At 35.7% G+C, this 13,055-nt stretch overlaps 1 protein-coding gene and 1 non-coding gene across 2 annotated transcripts; both read right to left on the bottom strand.

The window, feature by feature from the left end:
- Positions 1-2,754: 2,754 nt before the first annotated feature.
- Positions 2,755-7,153, bottom strand: LOC110268786 (uncharacterized). The gene is made up of 9 exons (XM_088505750.1): positions 7,032-7,153; positions 6,581-6,694; positions 6,064-6,204; positions 5,481-5,600; positions 5,074-5,157; positions 4,931-4,963; positions 4,728-4,884; positions 4,591-4,651; positions 2,755-4,509 (listed from the first exon to the last, which is right to left on the bottom strand). Exons 1-9 carry the CDS (start codon positions 7,123-7,125, stop codon positions 2,794-2,796), a joined length of 2,520 nt encoding a protein of 839 aa, XP_088361876.1. The 5' UTR covers positions 7,126-7,153; the 3' UTR covers positions 2,755-2,793.
- A 5,061-nt stretch (positions 7,154-12,214) lies between these two features.
- On the bottom strand, positions 12,215-12,322 carry LOC148573374 (small nucleolar RNA R71). The gene has a single exon (XR_015906138.1). It is a non-coding gene; the product is annotated as a small nucleolar RNA R71 (small nucleolar RNA).
- Positions 12,323-13,055: the final 733 nt, after the last annotated feature.

Raw genomic sequence — 13,055 nt, 5'->3', positions numbered from 1 at the left:
TTAAAATTTATAATATTTATTGATTTTTTTAATCAATTTATACAAATACAATAATATTAATACTTATTGAATATTCTAATATTTTTTATCATATAAAAAATTAAATTAAATAAATAAAAAAACCTAATTTTATAATGAGAAGCAAAGCATAATTTTTGGCCTGGCTATGTCTTCGGGAGGCTCTTCCTACTGCTGCATTTCGTTTTAGAAGGGGCATTTCGCACACGGATAGCTGTCCACGATGTTTCTCAAGTCAGGAGTCGGTTTTACATTGTATTCGGGATTGTCCAAAAGTCCAACTTGTTTGGCAAGCTTTAGGGATCTCCGATCAACCAGTGGATTTGATGAGTTGGTTCTTACATAATAGCAAACAGCGCCCCTTTAGATTCTTTTCTGGTCTCTGGTGGATTTGGTGTTCGAGAAATAACGAGATCTTTCATCCTCACGAGCATTGGACCACAGACAAGGTGATTGGTATGGCTTTGTCCTTAGAAAAGGAGCTCCGAAATATTTTTGAGTTGCAACGACTATCTATCCCCTCAACCATTAGTGGCTCTTGGATTCCCCCCTCAGTGGGTACCTTTAAGATTAATTGTGATGCTAGCTATCCTGGCAGTGGTGCTCGAGTTGGTTTTGCTTGTGTTAGCAGAGATTGGAAGGGAAGGTGGCAACGAGGCTGTCTGGGAACAATTGAGAGTCGTAGCATTTTTCAAGGAGAGTTGTTTGCTATTTGGAGAGGCTTTCTTTTAGCATGGGACTCGGGACAAAGAGACATTATATGTGAGACAGACTGTGTGGAGGCTTTTACTATTGTCAATAATTTACAAGACAGACATCATGGCAAAGACTGCAATGAGGACTATTTCTCCCAAGTGGAGCTTCCATTGCCTTGGAAGGAGTTTGAGAGTAGTATTCAGCGGGACTGCCTTTCTTAAGCAGTTTTTTGTTTTTTTTTCTTTCTTAGTTTTTGTTTATTTTCTTTTAAGTCACCAAAAAAAATAATGAGAGAGAGAGAGAGAGAGTGCAAGTTGGTTGAAGGGGTAAGTTATAAAGAGAGTTGGTTTAGCAAAAGAAAACTACAAAGAATTTTATACATTTATGTGGTAAAATCTTGAACGGGTCACGTATCGTTTTCTATTTATGAGTGACGTACAAGGCGCACATGCAACTGAAAATGACTTTTTTTAGTTAAGTAGACTAAAGCTCAATTAAACCTAACCTAAACGTATACTTTGCAAAAAGCTTGATTATCTTTACACAATGAACATGCATAACTTAGAAGTGAAAAATTGAAAGGGATTAAGGATACTAGGTAGCGTTTGTTTTCAGAGACAGGACACAGAGACATGGACAGTACATATTTAGAATGTGTTTGGAAGCAGATACATGGACACGGAACACATTGTTTCTGGGACAGTTTTTTATATTTTTGTGTCCACTCTTCTACGAAGGACAATGATGGACACGGAATTTGAAATAGTGGACACGGACTCTTTTATAAATTTTGTTTTCCTTTTTGTCCATAGATATTTTTTATTATTCCACTATTATCCCTTCTTATTTTTCCTATAATTAGTCTTGAAACTTTTGAAAGATAAATATTATTAAAGGTAAAATTGATCTTTTTAAAATGCTAAAAAATAATTTATAAGTTGTAATTGATTTTATATAATTTTAAAAAAATCAGTTTTTAGATAAAAAAAAATTGGTTTTCTAAATAAAAATAAATTTTTATGTGCAAAAACTTTTTTTTTTCATGTAAAAATAGATTTTTTTTTAAAACTGATTTTTTATTTAAAATTAATTTGGCTTATTAACCTAAACAAAATTTTTTATTAATCAAACTCAGATCTATTTTTTTATTAATCTTAACCATATGTATTCCTACATATTAATAATAAATTTAAAAATAAAATAAATATATTTATAATTTTTATTTTAATATAAATATTATTATATATTTTTTTATTAAAATTTTTTGTCTCTTCAAATATTTTTTCAAGTTTCGTCTGTACTCCTACGTACTCTCATTCTCTATTAAATTACTTTGTACTTGATGTAGAAAATTTGGAACTCTATTAAATTACTTTGTACTTGATGTAGAAAATTTGGAATCATATGGTTATTTTAGTCATTTCATATAATATTTTAGTCTTGTCCATATGTATCCAAACATAATACTGGACATTACATTAGTGTCTTGTACATCGTATCCAAACACAATACACAAACAATAATTTTTAGTGTCTCCGTCCTATTGTCTCTGTCTCAGTGTCATGTTCTTTCCTGTCTTTGAAAACAAACGCAGCCCTAGTGATTTGAAGTCAACCTATTTTTGATAAATGCAAATCAGTTATCAAGTTCAGAAAGTAGGTATAGATTTTATATCAAATGCTTATGAGACGAAACTACATTGTGATATTGATAACAAACTTGCTTTTGAGGATAATTCTACCTTGCTATTGCTCTGTTTGAATTTTTATAAGATTCTTCAATTTTAGAATTTGGACAAATCATTTCAGCATGTGGCATCATGTCACTCCAGCATTGTTAACTAGTAATTGCTTTTTAACCTTTCCTCATGTATGGTTTAGTCACTCTCCATACATGCTTATGCATCATCTCACTTTCTTTTACGGGTAAAAGTACTCTTTTCACTTTTTAGATGTCAAATTTGTATATATTTGTTCAGCCTTCTTTTCAAATTTTAGTTTGAATGGTAGATAAATATTTCAACTTGTAAATGCGTGACATAGCAATTCAAAAAATTAACAATTATAAGGTAAGCATTGATTAGAAACCCCCTAAAGAGTGTTTAGACTCTAGAGGATCATAGTCTGTTTGCTCTAGCTCATTGATACAGTCATTTCTATGAAGAGGAAAGGGAAATTTATTTTCTCTTTGCATGGACATATGAAGAAAAGTAGAGTTACGTATTTCAATCGAACTGTGCCGAAAACGATAAAGAACTTCCCTGTGATTTCCACCATCCATTTCTGGCTCAGAATTATCACTAATGTGTAACGGAGAAGACATACTTTCCCATTGCGGGAGCTCAAAATCACCGGAATTTGAGCTTCGGCAAGTTGAATGGGAACTAGTTAAGGATACTCCTAGCTTCTGACCTGAGATGAAATTGAGTGAAGATGAAAGCCGAGCTTCTGAATCAGAACGGTTATGATGGTAACCATTGTAAGCTGTTCGTCTAATCCAATGCTCATAAGGCTGAAGAAAGACACCGTCTTGATCATTTGAACTAATATCATTCTGGCAATCTGCTGACAGTGTAAAATGGCGCTTATTGTGTGATATTGGTAAAACATCGTGATTGGAATTCGAGTCCATGTCGCCCTCCTCTTCATGAAAGTATTTCTTAAACCTGAATTCACCTAATATATTCATCCACATCTGGTTTTCACCTTTACCTGAAGTTGAAAATGAAGGGACTAAATCTGGTTCTGGAGAAGTGTAAGCTATAGGCAAATTTATTTCGTCTGCGTGGCAGTCGAAACCATTTTCTAGCAGAAGAGGAATTGGTTCTCTCTTAAATTTCCCCTGCTCTTTGTAATGATTCAATGCAAAGGTGTCATGTTCTTGATCATAAAGCAGAAACTCATGTGTCACATTCCTCTTGTCACTGAAACTTGGAACTCTCCCTGAGTCACCCTCATGTTCTTTCATATTGTACAGAGGTGGAAACATGTGAGAATGAGAGGTTGGAAAGTCACTTCCCTCATTCGATCTTAGGAAAATAGGAGACAAGTGATCTCTGCTACATGGTTTTGGTTCGAATTCAAGAAGTCTTGGTTCGGATATCTTATAGTTCAATTGAAAATCTGAGTTCTGAAAATCAAGTAAACCACACCCAGCAGCATCCGTTTCTTCATTATATGGAAATCCAAGAGCACTGTCATACTTGGAACTGAAACTTGAAATTCTGTCAAATTTATCCTCAGGTTCATCTGTATTACAAGGTCGAAACTTGTGTGAATGTGAGGTTGGAAATTCCTTTGGAAAAATTCTTTCATTGGATCTTAGGAAAGTAGGAGGCATCAAGTAATCTCTAATACATGGATTTGATTCGTATTCAAGAAGTCTTGTCTCAGGTATCTGATTGTGTTCCTTAAATTGAACATCTGACTTTTGAGAATCAAGTAATCCATATCCAGCAGCATTCATTCCTTCATTATATGGAAATCCAAGAGTTGTGTCATGCTTGGTGCTGAAACTTGGAATTCTGTCCAGTTTGTATTCAGGTTCTGTTGTACTATAAGGAAGTCGAAACTTGTGAGAATTCGAGGTTGGAAATGCATGCTCTGTGGTAATTCTCTCATCAGAATTCAGTAACATAGGAGACAACAAATTATCACTAAAATACGAGCTTGATTGTTCAACAAGTTTCCTTGAAGTCATTTGATCAAGTTCCTTGGGTAAATCTGATTCTCTAGAATCAGGGAAACCATATCCGGCAGTATTCACTTTTTTCCATGGATTTCGATCCTCATATTTCTGGCACAGAAAACCACTTCTTTTAAGAAACCAAATCACGTTAGGAATGTATAGCTTTAGAAAAATGCTACAGCAACGTACATTTTCCTTAATGCTCACAGGAAATAGCCGACCAAGGAGCATGGAGACAATATCATCAAGCCTGAAAATTTTCTGTAGTATTCATGATAAGGGGTATGGACAAAACATTTAATATTAATAGAGGAATTGTGCCTAACCCTTTCAAAGAGAACTCCTCTTTATTAAGAAATAATGTATCTGCAACACACTGACGTAATTTCTGTCTCTTTCGACAGAAGATATTCCCATGCACATTCTGGTTTCCTGAAGATTTAACAGTATCAACACACATCCTTAAAAATATTGATTTCACCTCTTAAGCCACTCAAATGCATCTTTCCTACAATGGTATATTTTTAACTTCTGAAGGTCCAAGTAAAAGCTAGACTCATTCCTGCAGTGATGACCAAGTAAAATAAACCATGTACGATCAAATTGTTCAACACATTATTTTCCACTGAATTCACCTAGCAATCAAGAAATCAATATGAACAAAAATCAAACCTTCATCCGAAAATAAAGCTTGGGGCTTGAAAGTGTCACTGCAACCTTGAGAGTTTTTCTGGATTCTGCTAGGAGAGTGGAAATCTGCATAACCAATAAGAAAGATTAATTTGGGTACTACCGCCCTCATGATTCACTCAAAATACTTGTATGCTTCATATTTTAATTCATGGCATAAGAAAGACTTAATTATATAAAACTCAACAAAAATGTTGAACTAAAACTGAAAAGGGAACATGACTAAATGGTAATAGATATACTAGAAGAAAGAAACAAAGTTACCATAGTGTAGGATAGTTCTTAACTCATATGTATCACTGTTCCTAATAGTTTTAAGCATGTGAAACTTCAAAGTTATCACTATCTCTGTGAGAGGAGTTTGTGGAAAACTCTCCCTTAATACATACCTGAGTTATTCTTCACATCAGGTGTTGAGAAAAATGTGTCAGCTTTAACAGTTGATATGCCCTCCACAGTCCTCGAAGCATTGAAACCCATACTGCCTACCCTGATATCATCAATCCTCTCTGCATGGATATATAATGAATGTGACAAATATTCTTGTTTTTGTACAAGACAGCAATGACAAATGAGATCTTCATATCTTGAGGCCATCTCCAATTTTCTAGATACCTACCATCTACTATATATATATAATGGGGATTGGGAAAGGATTTATTACACAAATTTTGTTTCTAAAATACTGTTCATTATATATATTTATAAGATTCGAATCCAAGACCTCTTAGTTAAATTGGAAGATACTTACCACATTGACTAATCGCATATTTGTTACAATTATACATATTTAATAAATTAAAGGGTGGATTAATAGGCACTAAATCACTAGTAATAATTAAGGCCAAGAAAGTTGACAAGGATTCAATTCCTTATATAATTTTTTTGGTGAATAATCATGCTAGCTCATGAAATAAGTTTGAGTTCTTCAGTAAAATCTGCCAAAATAAATAGACAATTATTTCAACCAACCTCTGCAATGTTCAGTTTGTTCAGGCTCCTTAGGTAAGGAATCATCTTTTTGAACCGGCCGGTGAGAATTAAACCTCAGACCTGCATCCTGCTTCAATTTCTTAAAGAAAGCATACTCAGAAGTTTTGGGATCATTTGTACCTGAATACATACATAACCAGTTATGTAAGATATTAACCTACAAAAGCAACTTTCCATCTCAAAATTTAATACAATTACCAGCAGAATAAAATTTAAAAACATAGACGTAAACCTCAACAACAACAACAACAACAAAGCCTTGGGGGTTGGTTACATGTATAAAACAAAGCTGTTGTGCCCTGTCCATCTAATCAAATTTATGCTTAGATTCCTTTGGATATAACTTGGCACTCTTTTTATCAACTTATTCAGATGTAATCTTGTATGATTTAACTCTTTTCGACAACCATGAACATGCGCAATTGCACAATTGTACAAAACTACAATTACCCTGCCTGCCTACCAAAGCTGAGTATGAAAATTGCAGAATGCTTACCAGTTTTAATTTTCTTTTTTCCTTTTGGCGGTGTGTAAGAGCCTTCTAGTCTGCAGCTTTTATGGTTATCTTCTTCCGGAATTGTAGATTTCGTTCTTTTGCGGCAACCACTATCTGGAATAAGAAGGAAAACAAAGGCTCTATCGAATAATAAAATAGAAAATAATAAATAAATAATTGGTAAATTTTGAACTATCGTATCCATTCAAAACTATAAACAGAAACACAAAAAAAGGTTGAAACCGAAAACAAATCACTAATCAGAGATGTTAATTGGATACAAAAAAAACACAAAAAGTAAAGAAAAAATGGTGAATCGATAACTTAACAATAAATCAACCGCATACTAAACAAAAACCAAATAGAAAACGGAAGAGAAAGAAACAAAAAAAAAAAAGGAATGAGTAATTCGAAGTATGAATAATTGAAAAATCCAGAGAGGAAAAGGAACCTTCAGTGGTGTGGAATTCGGGTTTTGGAGGTTCATGGAATCGTGGTTGGCGGTGGCGAAATCGATCGATGAGATTATTCTTCGTTTTGTTCATCGGAATGAGTCGGTCCTGGAATTGCCGGTGTTAGTGGCAAGGGCAGTTGTGGAGAAAATATAAGACACTGGTTTTGGCGCCAAACCGCAAGTGACAGGTTGCGTGCTAGTTTTAATTTTAATTAGATTATGGTGGAAACTCAGGTGCAGTAGACTTCACGTGAAGTTGATATCTGAGAACCGTTAAATAATTTGACTGATTTGACTAAATTTTTATCTAACGGCTTTGAGGTATCAACTTTACGTGAAGTTTTTACCTTAAATTATTTATTTATTTATGAGGAGATGTGAAGCCCAAAAATTTTAATATGAAAATATTATTGGAGATCTGGTCGAAGATGAGGTTGAGAGGTGTTATTCTTGGTCCTTGAGTGTTGTCGCACTGAGAAGACTTAGTAAAATTTTTAAAATTTTTCGAAAAAAGGATAAATAAGTCTTTGATTTTTTGTCCCGTAGACATTTTTGTCATTCACTATTGTTAGTCAAAAAATAACTATATTCAAAGACTGAGGTGATTCGAAATATTAGTAAAGCCTCAGAAGTGGGAGTAGGAATCGAAAGGGATGTACTTGGAGGCATCGAGTAAGAAACCGATTGGCACGGGTTTGATTGGTATAGTAAATCAAACAGTTACCCGAATAAGAAAGATCGAAGATTTTGAAATTAAAAGGAATTCAGCAACTGTCACACGTCTGGACAAGAGAGCGGGAATGATTACTCAAATTCTCGCACACGTGGGGCGTCACTTCATTATTGATCGGTTATGGAAAAGGCTATAAATATTAGAAGGCTCGAAGATACAAGAGTTAGAACTTTTCTTAAAAAAATCACTCAAGTACACTCACATCCCAGCGAATTTCTGAATCTGCGTTCGAGTTAAATTTCTATAGGATTCCTTCCATGTTTTACCTTTTCAATTTATAATTTCAGCAAAATTTACTTTTCTTGTTCAGTTTATCTTTAAAGCAACCTTCAATTTCTCTGTCAAAATTACATTTCGGCACCTTTTAAATTTCTGTGTCAAAAGTCCTTTGATTCAGTTCGAAGGTGTTTTATTGCTTTGATTTAAATTTCAATGCATACCATTTTAATTTCAGTCAATTTTATTTTCCAAATCTTTATTTTACACTTTTCAGTCTTTTTCTTTTAATTCTCGTTTGATTCGAGGATCTTTGATGCACTTATAGAAAAAGTAGTACCTGCAAAAGAGAAACAGATTTCGCTCCCAGACCATTAGAATCGAACCACCTTCGATTTGGTAAAAATCGACAAAACAACTATTTGAAAATATTTCTAAATTTCTGACATTTTTAAAAGGTTGACATATATATTCCTCCATTCATATGGGTTTGTCAGGCTCAACAAAAAAATCTGATGTGGCTTCCGTTGTGTTGATCTGGCCATTACAAATGCATATGTGAAGGCATAGTTTTTAAAACAAGACAAATTAGTTCCCTCTCTTAAAATAATAAGACATATAGATCTTTCTTCCCCTTTCTTCTACCTCCACTTACATACCACCATTTTCATTTTTCTTCCACCTCTTTCACCCTTTCTTCTTGTTCTTATTCAAATAATAATAATAAACATTTTTACCAAATAAAAACAAACCAAATAGATAGCAACATTGAATTAAAACAAATCAAAATAGTGATCATAATCTATTCACCGTGAACAATCTCTTGAATCCTGAATAATTCATGACATAACAATATCAAATTCAACAAATACAAAACACATTCATCAATTCCAAGAACTAATTAATTAGCTAAAATTAAAAGAAAAAAAGGTTCTTTGAAGAAGGCAAAGAGCGAGGAGAGACTTTACGCTAGCCTAATTCCTAAATCAATAGTTCAAAATTTTTCATAAAGGAAAAAGAGGAGAAGAGGAGTAGATCAACGCTGGAAGAAAAGGAGCAAAGGAGCAAATTAGCACAGAAGCCGTTGTTGGGACCCGTCATTGTTAGAGATGTTGCTGTTGCTGAGAGACCAAGAAAAGTGACACAACAAACAGTGAGCTTGAGAGGCTGAGAGAAGAGATCTGAGAGGTTGAGCGAGAGAGAGAAGGGAGGAAACTGTGCGAACTTGAGAGGCTGCGAGAAAAGAAGCGACAAATGTGAGCTTGAGAGGCTGATCTCAGCAACGACCATCACTGATGTCGCGCCATTGCTGGCTTGCAACCTTGAGAGCAAAAGAGAAGGATAGCCGTAAGAGTGCTGAGTAGGAGAGAGAGAGAGAAGGAGACTTGAGATAGTGATGATGATAGGCAATGAAATTCTGAGAGGAAGGGAAAGGCAGTTGAGAGTGAGAGTGAGAAAGAGGAAGATCCAGGCCTAAAAGGCAGGGAGAAGTTTTGAACCCCTGCATCAAAATGAGGTTGTTTGGAAGAAAATGGATAAATTTGTCCTGTTTTGAAAGCTCTCCCTCCATTTGTGCATCCATAATGGCTAGGTCAGCACAACGGAAGCCACATCAAACTTTTCCATTAGGTCTGACAGACCCATATGAACGGAGGGATATATATATCCAACTTTTAAAGATGTCAGGGACTTAAAAGTATTTTTAGATGGTAAGGAACAAAAATGTCCGTGGGATAAAAGATGCGAGACCTATTTGTCCTTTTCTCAAATTCTTTTTATCATCTCGCACAATGCAAGAAGCTCCTGCCAAAAGAGCTTCTTTCAATGCATATTGCTTAGTGCGAAAAAGCTTTTTTAAGGTTTTTTAAATAATAAATTAAACAATTAACTGCGAGAGTGAGAAGCTTAATTTATCAAATCAATCCGATGAATTCATTCTCTGGTTGTGTGCAAAATATTGATATTTTAATATATTTTTTGGACAAATTTAATTATTTTGTAGAGAAAACGATTAAAAAAATTAATTTTTACTTTCCTATATAAAGAGTTAACTGGTTTAATGAGATTGATAAACCATTATTTTATGGTTTATATTGTATTTAATTGTATGGTTTTATCAAATCTTTACCCACTTATTCATTAAATAAGCATGCATTTATAATTCCTTCCTAAAAATACTTTATGGTTGAAAACTTGCTTCCTAGAGACTTTTAATTTTGTATTTTAATTCTCCTTTATTTCATTCGATGCTGTGATCTGTGTGTTAAGTATTTCAGGGTCTATAGGGCATGAATGACTTGGAGATTGGAAAGGAAGCTTGCAAAAATGGAAGGAACACAAGAAATTAAGGAGATGACCAGCGAGAAGTGACGCGGGCGCATGGCTCACGCGACCGCACGATATAGAGGAAATTGAAATGACGCAGACGCATGGCTCACGCGACCGCGCGGATTGAAAACTGCACCAGTGACGCGAAGGCGTTGACGACGCGCACGCGTGGCAAGGCAAAACGCTGGATGAAGCGAACGCCTAGATGACGCGATCGCGTGACATGTGCGATCTGTAGAATCTACAGAATTCGCTGGGGGCAATTTTGGGCCCTGTTTTGACCCAGTTTTCGGCCTAGAAAAGCAGATTAGAGCCAGGGAACATGCAGATACTAGAGACAACATTCGGTCCACATAATTTTTAGTTTTAGATCTGATTTTACCTCTCCTCTAGGTTTTCTCTCTACACATTCATAGTTCTTAGGATTTGATTTTATTGCTTTTTGGATTGGAACATTGAGAAGAGTTATTACCTCCGTCAAGACTTCGTCGTTCTAGTTTGTTTCCTTACTTGTCACTTACTCTTTCATGTTCCTTATTTACTCAGAATTACTCTTGGATTATTTCTAGAATTTATTTATATAAGAATTATTTTTATTTTAATTGATCCTTTTGATTATTATTTATTATGTCTTTCAGTATTTCTCTTCCTTATTTTGTGAAATTTACATTCATAATGAGCGAGTAGTTCCATAACTTGATTGGGAGATGATTGAAAGGAAACCTTGAGTTGGGTTACTCAAGAGAAAAATTGTAATTGAGTTTATTATTGGATCGCCCTCTAATCATTGACACTAGCCCCTCCCAAGGGAGAGGATTAGGACTTGTGACTAGAAATAGCTTTCCAACTTGCTTGACTTTCCTTTACCTAGTAAAGGATAACTAAGCAGAACAACCTTCACTTATCAATTAATCTCGAGAGTACTCTAACAAGAATAGGGCTTCCAACTAATCTACTCCCAGTCAAGGTTTTTATTTAAAATTACATAAATTCTCTAATTTAGTTTCCTGTTTATCAACTCAAACCATTTTTGAAAACATCTGATTAATAAAATAGCACATCTTTCTGCAACTCGTTGGGAGACGACCTGGGATTCATACTCCCAGTATTTTCAATTTAATTTTAATTTTCTGACAACCCTTCTAAATTGATAAGTGGATTTTCGGTTGGTTAAGAACTGTACTTGCAACGTATCTCTTATAATAATTTCTTAACTCGCCAATTTCCGCCACGTCAATTTTTGGCGCCGTTGCCGGGGAGTTGCAATAGAGTGCTAAGCTATTGATTGGAATTTATTTATTTGCATTGCATTTTATTTTTGCTACTATGAGCTACATGTTTCTTTCGTTAAATAATGCGTTCACTTCCTGATCCAAGCTTTCCAATATTTGATCCTGAGATTGAAAGAACTATCTCATGAATAAGGCAAGCTCGGCGTCGGTTAGTCCTCTCTGAGGATGAATCTGAAACGTCACTTGAGGAAGAAACAAGCTCCCTTTCTGCTGATTCGGTTGATTTACGTGTAGGTGACATGGCAGCTCCTAGGAGAATTACTATCCAAGAGGCTGGAGCCCCTGATTTTACAATGCAACCATTTCAAGCGCATCACCCAGCAGTGTCTACAGACTTTGAAATAAAGACTGCACTGCTCAACTTGATGCCTAAGTTTCATGGCTCACCTGCTCAAGAGCCTATCAAGCACCTGAGGGATTTCCAAGCAGCTTGTTCTACTGTCAGGCGCGATGGTGCAGATGAAACTTCTATTCTGTTGAAAGCTTTCCCGTTCTCTCTTGAGGGAAAGGCAAGATAGTGGTACTACACTCAACCCGCAGCAACCGTTTCTGACTGGGATACGCTTAGAAGAGAATTTTTGGAAAAATTCTTCCCAGCTGAAGTTACTGATAAACTGAGAAAAGATATTTCCATGATTGTTCAGGACAAATCCGAGACTCTCTATGAATACTGGGAGCGCTTCAACAACCTTCTGGAAACATGCCCCCACCATATGATTGACAAGATAGTGTTTCTCGGCTACGTCACACAGGGCATGAGGCCCCAAGATAAGACCACATTGGAAAGTGCTAGCAATGGGTCTATGAAAAAGTACAAGACCAATGATGAGGCATGGCAATTGATCAGCGACTTGGCTGAGTCTACAAGGAATCATAGGCAGAAACAAAGCCGCTCAAAGGCTGTTGCAGAGGTATCTTCTAGCAAAGAAACTACTACTCTGGCTCAGAGTATATGTGAAATGACCAACTTACTAAAGCAGATGCAGTTGAGTCAACAACAAGCACAGCAAAGCCAACAGTTAGTCCCACAGAGAGTGTATGGAATCTGTGCCGATTACAGCCATTATACTGATGAATGTCCGCAGCTCCAGCAGGAAGACAACACTGTGGCAGCCACTCATAACTTCTATGACCACCCCAACCAAGGGTACAATCAAGGTGGCAGTTACAGCCATGGATGGCAGGACAACTCTAACCAGAATTGGAGAGACAATTCTAACCAGAATTGGAGGGACAACAATAACAGAGGAGGCAGAGATAATCAAAGATATCAGAGGTGGAATAATAACAACAACAGGCAGCAGAACCAGAACCAGCCTTACAGAGTACCTCACCTGAGGCAGTCCCAAGGACCACAACACAACCAACAACAAGTTCTGCAGATCACTCAATCTAATTCCTCTCCGAGTGACAATACTCTTCAATCCATTGCACAAGCACAAAGGAACAAGG

This window comes from Arachis ipaensis, chromosome B2 (genome assembly GCF_059453495.1).
Source record: "Arachis ipaensis isolate K30076 ecotype BB chromosome B2, ASM5945349v1, whole genome shotgun sequence".
NCBI classification, from domain to species: Eukaryota; Viridiplantae; Streptophyta; class Magnoliopsida; order Fabales; family Fabaceae; genus Arachis; species Arachis ipaensis.
Note: the sequence above shows the minus strand (reverse complement) of the source record. Positions and strands in the feature narration are given on the sequence as shown.